Genomic DNA, 14885 nt, shown 5'->3' with positions numbered 1-14885 from the left:
CCCCATGCAGCGTTCCTTGGGGAGCCCCCCTCCCCCCCTTTTTTTCCCCCTACATGTGGAAAAACCGCCTGCCCACTTCCGCTTGCGCTTCTGCCATCTTTTTGAAAAGGACTAGGGGCAGGCAGTTGTGAAACTTCCCCTCTCATTTTTATGGCTAGACGGAGTACCAATGCTGTAGATGGTATAAGAGAGCAGGCATACACAAACAAGTATGAGAAAGAAGATGGCAGTATGAAATAAAGGACTGTTAAATTGAGGAAGGATTCGGGTGCGCCTCTGCTCCCCGCTCTCTCCCTGCTCGGCTCGAGGACGGCAGGATCTGGAAGGAATTACGCATACGATGACGGGCAGGTACGCAGATAATTTGTTTCGAACGGGGACCATGTGCCGGCGTCAATTTCGTCCGGGCAAGCCCGCTCGAGAGATTAACTCGCCGTTCCTTCTAAAGGGTGGGTGAAAAGGGTCTCGTGAACGGAGGGGTATGGTTCAAAACTAGCATCCCTCGGGAAGGAGACATCGAAGCTCGTATAACTTCAATCCTTGTAGAAAGCTCGACCCCAAACATATCAAATACTTTGTCGTTAATGGGAGCAACATAGTTTGCTCCTTCTTTGAATATCCTCCGGCTCTGTCCCTCACTTTCCTTGTGGCGAATTTCAGCCTTGTTACTGCTTGAAATTGGGGATGCGGGGAGGTAGGATCATGACGGGGAGGGAGGGGGAGTGCGCCTAAAACGGTTCACTGGGAGTCTGGGACAGACCCTAGCGGGACCTTCCAAAACAAAAGTCGCACAGTGGATGCAGTGGACTTGTAACACCTACCGGGAATGAGCAACCCCCCGCCGCTCTCCACCTTGATCCTTCCAAGTGTATTGTCTTGATGTCCCCTATCGTGTCAACTCCGCAACGTTAATATCTTGAGGTAATAGCATTCTACGATTTGTCGAAATGGAGATGTGGCCCCTCACAATAATCTCAGGCAAACATGTCATATGCCGGCCGTGACTCACATTTGGGATTTTAAAGTAAATCAATCCCACTTTATCTTCTCGTGGGGTAAGAAATGGAATTTGACGTTGTGGGCAGCGGGTCTCGTCCGCCCAGTAAAACTGCGCAGAACCGCGCAGCCAGGGACGGTGGCGGATCCTCAACGCTGGCGACACGAAAAGAAACAGGCAACGATAGTCATTGCCTGATCGAGGCATCAACATTTTGCGACGACATTTCAAAAGCCCAAGGTTGCCGGATAAGAGAATCACGATGGGGCTCGTCGTGCAGGCGGCCTCGCGTTTGCCTCCTTTGGCCCCCAATCGTTCTTTTTCGTGTGCATGCATGCTGGTGGCATCGTCATCATAATCGTCACCTGCAGTGACCTACACTCCATCAGGTTCCTTGAGGAGTGCGAAGACAGAATAGGTTGTGCAACCAATTTGCAGGTGCAGGAGGTGGGAAATCCTACCCACTTTTCCCCGTAGGGCAGAGGAAGAGGTGTCAAGTCAACACGACCATATTTTCCCTTCAAAATGGACAAAGTGGATGAAGGGATGCATGCCACTTGCTGCAGGCAATGGGACGAAAAGAATCCCGTAGCAATGGACGAAGAAACGCCCATTACCCAAATGGGGAGACTACCTCACTCGCTTGGCGATCTGGGTGTGTGATGTTCTCGGTGTGCGCAGCACTCCCGTTTCCCCATCTGAAACCCTGCATGCGCATCGTCTCAATTGGGCACTTTACGGCATCTCGATTGGACCGTGATGGGATGAGACATGCAGTCGAGAGTCCTCGCTCTTCATCTACCAGATCCTTACGTTAGCTCGCATCTCCACCGCTGCAAGAAGAATACAGCTCCTATTCAGCAAGAAGAGCCTGCATTTAAACTAGACCTCTTCGAGGAGAGAGCTGAGCGGGCGGAGCTTGAGGAGTTTCACCTGGAACGCTCCACTGGGTGGCGATATTCCGGCTTCAACTTCGCTTCAATGTCGTGCCATGACTTACGATCCATGATACCCTTGCCGTTGACGCCCTCTTGACTGGCCCCGTCGATAATCCATTTCTGACCTCGAAATGTACTGAGTAGTGGTTTTCTTGTAATAGTGGACTTACTGAATTTAGGGCGTGACCGAAGCCTCAAAGCCTCTGGCCCCCACGACCCAGCCAGTATTAATTGTCTTGCAGAACAGTGGTCCTCTGGGGAGGGCGTGACGGGCCCTGGCCAAGACCGGCCCCTTGGCAGTACTTTGTAGCTGCGAGAGTATCATGGTATTTCTGTGTCTACAGAGTACGGACGAACCAGAATCCCGACTTCGTCCGTTGCATCATTCCGGCCGAGCATCAATTGGACCACCCGTCATCGTGGATCGGCTTGGCCGGTCACGGATTATGGGCGTGTGCTGCAATTGGAAATAGAGTCACCTTCGAACACACGACAATGAATGAACGGAGAGAGTCTAGAACTTGGGTGTTGCCTATGACCACAAGACCACACTCCCGCCTTGGAAGTCGAGCGGGTGTGATGATGACCATCAGCCACCACTCCTCGTGACTTGGCAGAGCACCACTATATCTGAGAGTATAATGATAACAGTTATGATATTGAGGGTTCGAGCGGAACTGGCCTTTCCTGCGAAGGCGGATCTGCGTCGTCCTCATTCATGGAGTCATAGCTCTGTCCCACAAGGGTTGGTTCGCAAGCTTTGTGCAAAGGGAAGAATGAAAGAAAAAAAAAAAAAAAAGCTGCAAGATTGAGCCTTGCGAGCCCTCCAGGGAGTGTGTCACAAGGTTGGAGGCATACAGCGCAGGGCTCCCAATTGTCTGGGAAAATGGGACTGGCGAAATGCTGGCCTGAAACTGGGTCTTCAGTGGTTCTCTCCGACACTGCGGCCTGTTCCTGGGCCGGATGAGAGGCCGGCCTTGGTGTTACTCGACCACCGCTCTTTTGCGACCAACAATGAATCGGTTCGGTTCTGCGTACCCAGACGATCGGGTCCGACGCTGATTGTGTGAGGGGAACAAATCAATAACATTGAGGATTGGTCCTCTATTTCCTGAGCACACCCAACGACGTACCCTACCTTGAGCTCCTGGTAATTATTCGTTGATGCAGCACAACTAATCAAGGTCTTTGAGGGTGGTCCTGATGTCTAGATCAACTTGTACACCATGTACAGAGTACTGCTTTCGTATCTACCCTGGAGCCTGCCACATCTTCGCACACCGGCGACCTGTTCGATGTTGCCATTTCAAAGTTCAGGGTCCGACAACCCCATGCTGATTAATTTGATCCCTCGAACTTTCACTTCAGGGAATTTCGATATTTGATTGATCCTTCATCCACACATCAATCAGTCGGTATGTACATTTGATCAATGATTGCACCAAGCGACCAAGATATTCCGGCCTCCAAGAGAAATCCCGAATTCTCCAGACTCAGGCCTCGTCTTGGCTCCGGCCCAGGCAGACACCAACACAATCCCCACATGCCAGGCAGTGACTGACTTCTTCGTAAACACTCCACGTGAGCTCCAGTGATTCCTATCCTACCCATTAATCCGCGCCGTTCTTGCCTCCACTCGGCAATGGGACTTAGATAGACTTGGGCCCCACCAAATCATGGTCTCGATTGCCTCGAAACTTAATGCCCAGAACGGCAACACACATTGACTCTGTTTCTTCTCGTCACCAGCCACCTCGATTAGAATCCACCTCCGGGCTAGGATATTTGAAGGCTTAGACAACATAAACCTCACTTCTCTGTTAAAACTTGCTATTCATTGCTGTTTCCCGGGTTCAGTCCCGGCGTGCTGCATTGTCTCGGTCGTGGATTTCCTCTTCGAGATGTCTGCCTGCAACCAGAATTAGATGACTCCTGCCCGCCATCCAATCCCCGTGTTGATACGGGCTTCAGTTTGCTTCGGCATCGCGCACCCTGGACATCGCTCCGTAATACATGCAGTAGTGAGTACCGGACACCCATCGATTGATCCCCTTGCTCTTGCTTTCTGATCTATTCTGATCTCTCTTGCTTCGTAACTTTCGATGGACCTTGTCAGTTGATGTTATTTTGGGTCCACGCCACAGACGCCAATGCTGCGCCTTCGCGCGCCACTCGGTAGGGTGCCGCTGAGTGGACGCCTCAGTGTCCAGGCGCTACGACTGTGGGGATCAATCTCACTATTATGGACTTCACTGACACTTGGTCCTAGCCTAGTGTGAATGTGAAGTTCAGAGGCTGGCAACAGCACTAAATTCGGTGTTGATCAATGTCGATTGACGGATCATTGACAAGGACAGACAGACGGAAGGTAGGGCCTGTGCCAATTACCTCCTCCCGCTATCCTGGTCGCTAACCTGCTCAACGCCCTCTGTGTCCAGTACTGATAGATTGACTGATCAAATACGATGAACTACACGCACACGCCTTCTCCCTGTACTTGTCCCGGAGATCGATGAATCAAATACAAACAGACCAGACTGGGAACTAGGCCTGGAAAGAATAGCTTCCGGCCAGCATTTGATTCCCCACTACAGTGCACCGCAGCGCACCACCCACACTCCCACCAGACACCACCCCCCCTTGCTTCCACCTTCCACCCCCGAAAAACCAAAACAGGCGCCGAGTCCTCCTTCTCAGCGTTTCTCTCGCCTGGCTGCCTTGCTGCAGCTCACCCGCATTGTTCCTTCCCTCTATGCTCTGTGCTCTATTTTCCCTCCCAAGCTTTTTTTTTCTCCTAGATTCTCTTAGTCTCTTTCTCAACTCCGATTCTCACTCCCCCTCCTTCAAACCCCCGGTGCCTGTTTAACTTGCCATTCCCCAATTCCTTCCCCGTAGAACAGTGAGGCCAGAGTCCTACCTCAATACACCAATACATTTGATTTGATCCTGTATCCTGTCTTCAGTACTAATCGTGTTCGGTTAACCACCCCCCTCCTCCACTACGTGCTGTCGTCCTTTCTTTGCCCTGCCCACTAGCCCGACTCCCTCACCCGCACTCCGTTCACGCACTCCCATCCTAAACGATTTCTTCAATGCTGCTTCTCTGTCACTGGTCCGTTGCTGCCTTGTGCACCCCATTTTTACCCACCATGACTTTCCCAGGGCCAAGGCACCAAGTCTATACCGGGTACAACCGTGGACCCCATGTCCACCTTCCCACTTATAAGGCTGTGATGTCTTCGCTCTTTCGTTTCTCCTCGACTACCTCTCAACTCTACTTCAATACTTTTCTACCCCTTCATAGCCCTGACTAATTGATTCGGTCTCACACGCACATACACACGCACACTCTCTCTCGTTTTGGAAACCCGCTGCATCTAATCTTATATCTCTACACACCCCTTCCCTCCCAAGCAACCAGGCGTGTGTCCCCGCCTCATCCGAATATATAAGTCGTGGACAGATCCCTCAAACCTGTGATCCATCCTCACTTTTATCCTACCATTCCAATCGTGCTCTTCAGACCTTGTCAATTGGCAGCTTCCTTCTTCATTAGCCTAGCAAGTCTAGCTCTTGCTATTCGGAACTTCCTCTCGTGTCTGTCATCTCTGCGCGGGTCCTGTTCTCTAAACCGGGTTAATCTCCCGATCTGGTCGATCCCCAGGGGGGTATAGCATCCAACTCCATAATCTTCATCTTCATACGATCCACCTCTCCTCGACATCAACATGTGCTATCAACTTGTTGAATTATATTCCGCCTGCCGGTGCCTTCACTACCAGCATGCTGTTGACCGATGTGTTGCATATGGACGTCCGGGCCACAGCGTCCAACAAAGAGTGATCCTCGTCGGCTATGCTTGCAGTCAACATTCGCACTCCGCCAGCCAGTACGCATCTCCGTATTCGTACTCAGATTCCGGCTACTACAGCGGCCAATCCAGCAGCAAAGGCTCTCGCCAGTTTAGGTGAAGCGTGACGTCTTCGATAACGGGCGCCGGGTGGCCGATACGGCGGCCAGGGCTAGCTGTGTTTCAATTCCCCGACTGGGTCAGATTTCTTTATTCTTCTTTGCTGTCAACACCAACCTCGATGGCTGCTTCCTCTTCGCCTTCCGCCTCCGAACTTACGACGCTGGTGGCCGGCTTGAGCAACATGCTGCTCCTGGCCCCTACCAATGACTCTCCCTCACGGCACCTGGATATACACGAAAACAGACCGACTATTACAATTCAACTGATTCCCTCTTTGGATTGATGTTAGCCGAGCTGCGCCGACCACATACGATGTCATGTTTATCGAAGACGTGTCACTGGAGTACGATGAAACCACAGCTATCGATGTCCTCGGTTTTCTTGCTGGATAGGTTTAGCCTGGACCTTTTTTCATCTCAACGCGAATTCTTCACTTCCATTTCACACCCAAACCCGATTCTTCGATTACGCTCCGAACTCACTACGATCTGGCTACCCTATATCAGTCCGGACATCGTTTGCATCAAGTGTATTAGTAAGGGAAGGTGTGACGGTTTCGTTATCGACACGACGGGTACGAAGCATGCTGTTACGACTACCACGATGGAAAACTTTGGTTCACGCCTTGATGAGGCACCTTGTTTTATTAAATTTGGACAAGCAGACTCTTTTACTGGCAAGGGAATCCTGTTCCTTGTGCTGGCAAAAGTTGCTTGTAAGCCGCGCATTTTTCTGGGTTATTCATTTTTGGGGCCATGTTTTTCTTTTTCTTTTTTTTCTGCATCGGGATTAGGGAAAGGATTATACCAGGCGTTACTGGCAATCGAGGAAACCTGCCAAGCAAGCGATACGGTGAAGAGCCGCCTTCTAGACCGGCAGAGCACACTTATCTCCGCCTGCTGGTCAGGTTAGAGGCGATGGGCCTGCCGGTCTTGAGGTGGCGGTTCTACTCTCCGCTTGGGCAGACTCCTTGAGTGTCTTTTTTCATAACTGGCAAGCGGCATTATCTGGGTTTTGTTTTAGAAGGTCATTTCTTTGCTTTGCATTTCTTTATTTCCTTATTTCCTAACAACCAACTCCCCAGTATGGAGTGGGCTTGATATTGTGGAGTTTTGTTTCTCATTTATTACATCCTCACTCTCGGTTATGCGCAGGACGGATCTCCTAGGATTTGCTTTATCATCTCTACTTTTGCTTATTATCAATCGAGCGCGAGTCGCCGAAAATCGCAAGGATTTTTTTGTCAAATTGTTTCCCAAGTCTCTTCTCTCTTGTCCTCTCTACTTGTCTCCTTACTTTGTCGCCTGCACCGCTTTCGCGGTTCGGCGAGTACTCCTCCCCAAAGCTGTATGTCTTGTGCTTTTTTTCCCCAATATCTATAGATGGTTTTGATATTCCACGATGACAGCCGCAGGATTCGCTGTGCAGGGCCGGAAATTTTGTTTAGAGGGCGCTGTCTCTGTGTTTGTCTAGCATAGAGGTTTTTGATGGGTTCAGAGCGGGATCCTGGGGATCCCATGACCTGCAAAGGTGCCTTGTTTAATCCAAGCCAAGTTACGAAAGTCATGAGATGAGCAGCTTCTAAGGTGAACCGGTGATCCTACGAAGTGTTTTCTTGGTTGACCATCCATCTCTGCGCTGCAGGAGGATCCCTCTGTCTTCCACATGTGACCAAGTTCTACTTCTGTTTCTGTCCTTTCTCGAAAGGGGAAGGAGTCCGTGTGCAACACGAGCAGGCTAACAACACAGAAACACAGATCGCTAAACGCTTGGCGGCGAAACTACGGCGCTTACACGAGAGGGAGAAGAGTGGTTAAGCGAGCCTGCGCCGCGATTTAGCTGTTGGGGGCGGCTGGGATTGGAGTCGTAGAGGTTGTTTACGGCTGACCAAAAGCCACAGGTGGCTCGCCTGATAGGTTTAACTTGGGATTTGTTGGCCTAATTTGCTTTCATTTTGTTCCTTTTTACCCCCTTTGAGTCATCGGGGGTGTGGGCAATGGGGAGGAGAGGGAGGCTATGGGTGGTGAGAACCTTGGTGATGAGGGGAGTGTCGAAGCAACTGAGAAGGTGCACACCTCTCTCGACTTACCAAAAAAACAAACAAAAAGAAAATAAGATGGTACTGCGCCGCCCTGGAGGAATGATATCTCCGAGGTGAAGATGTCTAGATCCCTCGCGTCCCCCGTATAGTTCCCCGTATATCGCGGGGGTAATATAAAAGAAAGTTTCGTTCGCCTTGGGATTGGATATGGGAAGAGAGGAACGGATTAAACCCCACCGATTTGGGTTCCGGTCCGATGTGGGGCAGGGCGCGGCCGAGAAGGAAGCGGGAGGGGAGGAGGGGAAGGGAGGGGGGAAGGGAGGGGGAGTGTGCTTTTCAGTGTTCATCACCGAGGTTTGATAGGGATTCTGATTACGAAGATGGGTTAAATTACTTTTGTTTCGTTTCGGGGGTATGAATGGACATGGTGATGTTGAAGTGAGATCTGGTCGTACGAGATGAAGATGCAGGGCCGAATACAGGCCTGGGGAGGAAGGCAAGCCGTTGTCCTTTTTTTATGAAAAGTGAAGTGGAAAAAAGGGTGACCTCATGCAATGCAAGGTGAAGGCTCTGGTCGTTGATTGGAGAAGAAATGTGGCTGCCGGGAAAGGAGTGTGCATACCGAACCAGATTCTTTTGGGGAGTGTCGTGGGAGTGTCGGACTAGTCTAGCCCACTTGCATGCATATGAACTTCTAATATATCAACCCATATCGACTTCAAAAAACAAAACCACCAAAATACCTCGGTATGCTAAACAGTAGTATATTAAACATAAGTGCCCTGTCTCACCCGCCAATCCCGTTGGGGTCCACGGTAGTTTGTGGACCCTTGTCTTAAACGACGCCTGTGTGTGTGTGTGTGTGTGTGTGTGTGTCTGGAAAACCTGGAGAATGGAGCCAAAAGAATTGAGGTGAACCATTTGGAGCTTGGACTCTGACGGTTGTCTTGACTTTCGTGGGGGGGGGAAAGGGCGCCCGCCCTCACGATCGCACTAAAGTGCAGTTCGTGTTTCTGCTTGCTCTCGTTGGAGGAGGATACGAGATGCTAGAAAGCAGGTACGGAAAGCCCCGATCTGGAGGTGATGAGGGTGTGGGGATGAAGATGATTGTCAGTCGTCACTGGTGGACTGGACACCGAGGCTTTGGGTGTGAGGAGGAGGGGTTCCTTCGAGGGTGGTGGGGTAGTGAAACAGTGAAGGAACCCAAGAACAAAAGAAAAAAAAACCGTCCGGAACCTAAAAATAGTAATGAGAGCGAAGGGCGGACCGGCACCAGAGAAAGAGTACTGAGGTACGAAGTATGATTATCGGCGGCTGCACAAGGGACACAAGGTCACCGAGAACAAGGGACACCAGACACTGAAGCAAGTAATCGTGGCGAGTAAAGTGAAGAATAGTGGCTAGAGCAGACTAAACTAGCAACGAGGGGGGTGTGTCTTTAGAGGTGGGGCAGGGCTACAAGTGCTCGGAGCAAGAGACGCAGGGCTGGATACAGGGCTGAAGCTGAGCGGACCAGTTGATCGCCTGATACGTAACAACCCAGAGACTGAAGTGCCTGGTTCTCGTGCAGTGCAGTTTAGCGATACTAAACTAGTGCAACGGAGCGATTAGTTGCCGAATTTTAGTCGCCCTGGTAATTGGCGATGTTTCGATGAGGCCCGGCCATTTGATTTCTTGGCTGCTGTTCCTAGTTCGAGGGAGGGCCTATCGGCTTCAGGCGACTCTCCGCTCTGGTTTTTTTTTTTCTTTTCTCCCACCCTTTTTCCTTTTTCGTTAGAGAAGAGCCAAGAATAGCATCAACTTTACTGTTAGCCCTAAGCACTGTCATACACTAGTTCTATCAGCCGGCTTCAGCCATGGACTAAGAGTGTCTGCTCCGGGGAAGACTTGCGACCTGGTTTATCACCCACAGCGCGCTTATTCCCAACTTCGGGGGCGTTCCCGACGTTGTGGAAAGTGGAAAGTGCATGTCTCGGGTAGCATGCTGCAGTCTCTCATGCCAGTGGGCTGGACAAATTGATGATGGGGGGTCGATGGACGGGTGAGATGGAGGCCCCCCTTGAGTCGTGGGCCACTTGACGGATTGATCAATGTAACCCATCGAACCTCGGATGCACGAGGTAATATGCAGGGCAAAAGGGAGAGCCAAAAAAAAAAAAAAAAAAAAAGGAAAAGAAAGCGCAAAAGCCCCCTGACGCCAGGCCAGGGTACGGCGGACGGACGGACTCGTTCTTACCAACCTCTCGGCTCCTGGGAATTACAAGGGGCAGGGAAGTAAGAAGCATGGGCTAACCACAGGGGCGGGTAAAGCAAATGGAAAACATAAGACGGCGGTCAGTCGATGGAGGGAGGGCCTTGCTTGGTCGAATGGTGAGATTTTAGCAGCGCCTACGAAGTATTTCCTGCCTCAATATTACCTTCGCATCGTGAGATTTTGGGGGATGTAACTCTATTTTTCGGGCTTGGTTGGGTGGGTTGCCTCTTCTATTCCACGAAGATGGGACCTGCATCGTGAGGTCTCGGATTTTCCCAGTTCAGATGAGACAAGCAGAAAAAGTACAGAATGATAGATGATACGATTAATTGATGCACCAAGGTGGGCCTCAGGGAGAAGAGAGGGTGTTGGTGTTACCATGATGCGATCCAGGTTCCAATCTGGACTGGCTCCCTCGAGATGTGGCTTGCAGATGTTTATTATGTAAGCATTTTCGGTGAAGTGCTTGACCAAGTCACACACCGAGAATTATTCTCATGGCAGAAAAACAAAAAAGTGCCCACCGCTTTCGTGCTTGCGAGACAGCAATATTGTGTATACCCATCGTCAAGTTCTACAAGAGGCATCTACCTGGGACGCATCTGCGATTAACGCCCTGACTCATTCTGGAACCTTTTATTTAATGTTTGTATAGCAGTGATCACTGTTATTCTACTCATTCTGTGCCTCCATTGAAACCATCAACCGCCAACTACCCTGCTCAACGGGCAAAGCGTACAGCAATGGCCGACTTCACCTCGTCCACCCCCGAGGAATCCTTCCTCATCCTCAAAATAGCAATATCCCCGACCCCCTCCTACAAAGTCCAAATCCACCACGAGCTCCGCCTGCGCCGCAACCGACCCACGAACCCCTCCCCCACCGACTCCCGCACCCTCTTCCTCAAAAACATCCCCGCCGACACCACCCCCGCCCACCTCCGCGCTCTCTTCGCACACCTCGTCGGCCCCGGCCGCTTCGAATCCGTAACTTTCTCTGACGAAGGCTCCCGCACGGCCGTCACGAACACCACGAGCAGTAATGCCCAGCTCCGCGGCGTCGTGACGCTCGACCCGGCCGCCGCCGTGAAAATGGCCAACATGGGCCGAAAGAGGAAGCGCGCGGAGCAGGAAGCCGACGCCGAAAAGGAAAAAGAGGCGCGGCTACCCGACATCTGGACGCGGAACCTGCACAAGAGCGGATCTTCGGCCCTCGTGCTGCTGGCCGACGAAAAGTCCGCCCAGATGGTCCTCAAGGCCGTGGCCAAGTCGAACAAGAACGGGAAATACCCCGTCTGGGGCCAGGGCATCCCCGAGAGCGCCGAGGTTCCTCCCTTGGGCGCTCCCTGGTTGCAGGCGCACCTGAGGCTCTCCAGGGCCGATAAGGCGGAGACACAGAACGCCGTGCACGCCTTCTTCGAGGTGTTCAACCGCAAGGAGAAGGAGGCCGCCGAGATGGCCAAGAGGTTAAGGAACGAGCCCGACGAGGATGGTTTCGTAACGGTGACGAGGGGTGGTCGGGCGGCGCCGGCGACGAAGAGCTCGGCGGAGGAGGCGAGGCAGAAGATGTTGGAGAAGGAGGCGAAGAAGAGGGAGGAGATGAAGGGATTCTATAGGTTCCAGCTGAGGGAGATGAGGAAGGAGGAGCAAGGGAAGTTGCTGAAGAGATTCCAGGAGGATAAGAAGAGGGTGGAAGCTATGAAGGAGAAGAGGGGCAAGTTCAAGCCGGAGACATGAATGAGAGACCCATTTGCTACAGACATGTTAAATTGCCCGAAATAGATGCATTTGAAAACATTATAGCTGCGCAAGCGATTGTGCATTTTTTGCATCGTCACGACTACGATGGTGATATCTAGTAGTCATATAGGTATCGCTGGACGTAAGGATCTCTGCGCGATACCGTCATTTTATTCATAAACCATATCTGCGCCGAAACCGCTAGACGAAAGGGTATCACCCGATAAAACGCCCATGAATGAATGTTCAAACATAGAAAAATGGACCAGAGTGAGAATCGCTTCCTAAACCCCACTCACAACCTCGGCGTAGGGCAAGTGGTCCATCTTGCCATCCATACCAAGCCTGCTACATAGACTCGTTCACAGCCCTTCAAGCTTCAGGGGAAATTCTGGAAGAGAAAGACGCCCGTAGCGCAGCTCCACCGATCTCTTCTTCAGGTAATCCTTCAAATTGTCATACGGCGCGCCAATGATTTTGTCCTGGTAGATAACCTTTACCGAGCCCGACTCCTGCGCAACGGCCTCAATAATGGCTCCAATCGTCGAAATCTCGTCTTCTTCGTGGCTCACCTCGAGCGTCTCGAGGTTCGGGAAGGATGCAACAAGGCCCGCCACTTCCTTGGCGCTCGTGGAGAACCAAGGCATATGAGCCCTGCCGGAGTAACTAGCCACTAGCCGGGCTCTAAAAGGCTCCGCGGTGACGAAGAGAGACAACGTGCGCAGAGAGACGCAGCCTCTAAGCCAGTTAAACTGGTTGATATATTCACGTTCCTGGGTCTTCATGGCGATCTTCATGGCGAGGGTACGTAAAGTCCCCGATGCCACCGCCGCCTCGACCCCCTCGCGGATAAGCACGACCCCCGGAATATTAGCGCTGGTCATGTCACCGCAGAATCGCGGGACGTACATGTGTTGTAATTTTGATAGTGCTCCGTCGGGCCCTTGGGAAATGGTGTCCTCAACATCTGGTGCCAATGTGAGCATTTCCGGAGGCCCGTCTTGTGTATTCTCGAGACACCAAAGAAATCGAAGCTGCTCATAAGGCGCGCCCAAGTGTCCCCAGTTCACTCCAGCACCGACCACGAGAGATTGGAGATTAGGCCAAGCAGTGGATGGAGCCGGACCGTACATATCATGGTCGTGGCCAACGCAATAAGATACATCGAGCCAAAGCTGCTGTATTTTTGGTGCTTTGGTCCACAATGTGGGAAGCTCCACCAGCTGCGCGTGTCGTTGTCCTACGGTGTTGCGAGAGATGGTGACTTTGAGTGTTTCCACAATTTTCAAGGCTTTCAGATTCTCCATGCGCGGCCAGGTTGGACCAAAGTTGACATGGTCAGAGGTGATGCACACGGACTCGAGGTGGTCGACGTTGCGGACTAGGATATCTCTCAGGAGCCGGTTTGTATCGCTAGGTCCAGGCACGCTGTGCTTTTGGAACATGTGTGACTTGAGGATTAGATGTTTAAGATTAGCAAGGGTCCAACTGGCGCGTGAGAGACAGTCGCCGGCATTCACGGGTGACCCCTCCAGGCTCAAGAACGTCGTCTTCCGTGATCCATTCAAAAGAGCGGGAAACTTGGCCTCGAAATTGAACCTGTTGGTGTCGGTAATCGTCAAGGATCTGACATCATTGCCACTGTACTTGACGATACGACGCACGGAATTGAGACCGGCAATGGATCGGGCTCTGGGTTCGAAGACGAGGCTTCTCCACAAGATCGGCTGAGATGACAATGTTCTAAACCACCGCTTCGATACGGGTAGACAGGCGCTATTGGTATGTTAGCATCGCCTAAAGAAAGATGGGGTAATGGCTGTTTGTCAGGAGTACCTTAGCTGGCGTGTGTTAAAATGAAGGAAGATACTTTCGAGTATCTCCATAGGGAGTTCAATAGGGTCTTGCTTGGAAAATTTAGCGTGGAGCGGCTGTCTAACTAGGAGTAGTTTCTATAGTCTGATTAACAGAGATGATCGAACAATTAAGGGCTTCGGGGAAAGGCACCTTGAATCTGTCGTCGTTTGCTAAGCTATTCCGCCGACCGATTTGCAAGCCGGCGCAGTATATTTGCCAGGCTAGAACGTGGTTACCCTGCCGCCGAGCGATCTTCCCGAAGCGTAAGTAAGCCTAGAACAGCAGTGTCAGCTGTAGGTCTCAGTGGAAGTCTGCTATAACTTCGTCAAAAAGGGAGGGTTTCTCGGCGGCGGGAAAATAACAGACCTCAAGTCGCAGTGGGTAAAGCTCAAGCGCCCACTCAGCATCGCGCCTCGCCTGCTCAAGCTTACTGAGCGCGTCGTAACAAGCGGACCGATAGTCGAGGGCCTGGTTGTGAAGGGCATCATCGCATCTCGAGAAGATACGCCCGGGAGCTTCACACGTACACGGCCTCATGATCTCATCAACAAGACCATAGGCCTGGCCTCGTTTTGGGCCATCATCGTAATTCTTGCAGGTACATTTTGCTCGGGTCCGACCGCCAGAGGGCTCGGAACATGGGCAAGAGTTGATAACCTTGACCCAACGTCAGCAAACTGAATTCAATATGCCTCGAGCTAGCGATCCGTGTCGAAGAATAATGCCCCAAGCGCAAAATCAAGACGAACCTGGCTGAAAAATACGACTCCGTTTTTATAGCGTTGAGACTGGTAGGCCTCTCGACCACGCTCGAGAGCTCCCTTACGCGCCGCGGGGGACGGCGGACCGTCCCGAGCCATTGCTGTTGTGCCCTATTATCGTTTATCTATTTTTCAATAAACGGGAAGATAATAAAACTAACGGAATCTAGGAATGGATAGGACAAGGAAAATCCTCGATTCCTATCTCTTGAAGGAGCTAGCAATCTTCGCGAAGGAGCGGTTCGCAGACTCGATGACGATGTCGATGGGCGTTGATGCATGTGCAACGCCAATCCACGTGATGATAAGCCAGTGGGCGCCAATT

General features: G+C 51.6%; 1 protein-coding gene and 1 pseudogene across 1 annotated transcript; one reads left to right on the top strand and one right to left on the bottom strand.

Moving 5' to 3' along the window:
* Positions 1 to 10946: 10946 nt before the first annotated feature.
* On the top strand, positions 10947 to 11939 carry SAPIO_CDS10573 (annotated as a pseudogene; the record flags this gene model as incomplete).
* Positions 11940 to 12304: 365 nt separating this feature from the next.
* On the bottom strand, positions 12305 to 14659 carry SAPIO_CDS10572 (uncharacterized protein; the record flags this gene model as incomplete). Its single annotated transcript, XM_016784143.1, has 3 exons — positions 12305 to 13669; positions 14166 to 14267; positions 14549 to 14659. The coding sequence occupies 3 exons, from the start codon at positions 14657 to 14659 to the stop codon at positions 12305 to 12307; spliced, it is 1578 nt and encodes a 525-aa protein (XP_016638383.1).
* Between the last annotated feature and the right edge of the window lie 226 nt (positions 14660 to 14885).

Source organism: Scedosporium apiospermum (genome assembly GCF_000732125.1).
Source record: "Scedosporium apiospermum strain IHEM 14462 chromosome Unknown SEQ_SAPIO_0176, whole genome shotgun sequence".
Classification (NCBI taxonomy): domain Eukaryota; kingdom Fungi; phylum Ascomycota; class Sordariomycetes; order Microascales; family Microascaceae; genus Scedosporium; species Scedosporium apiospermum.
Note: the sequence above shows the minus strand (reverse complement) of the source record. Positions and strands in the feature narration are given on the sequence as shown.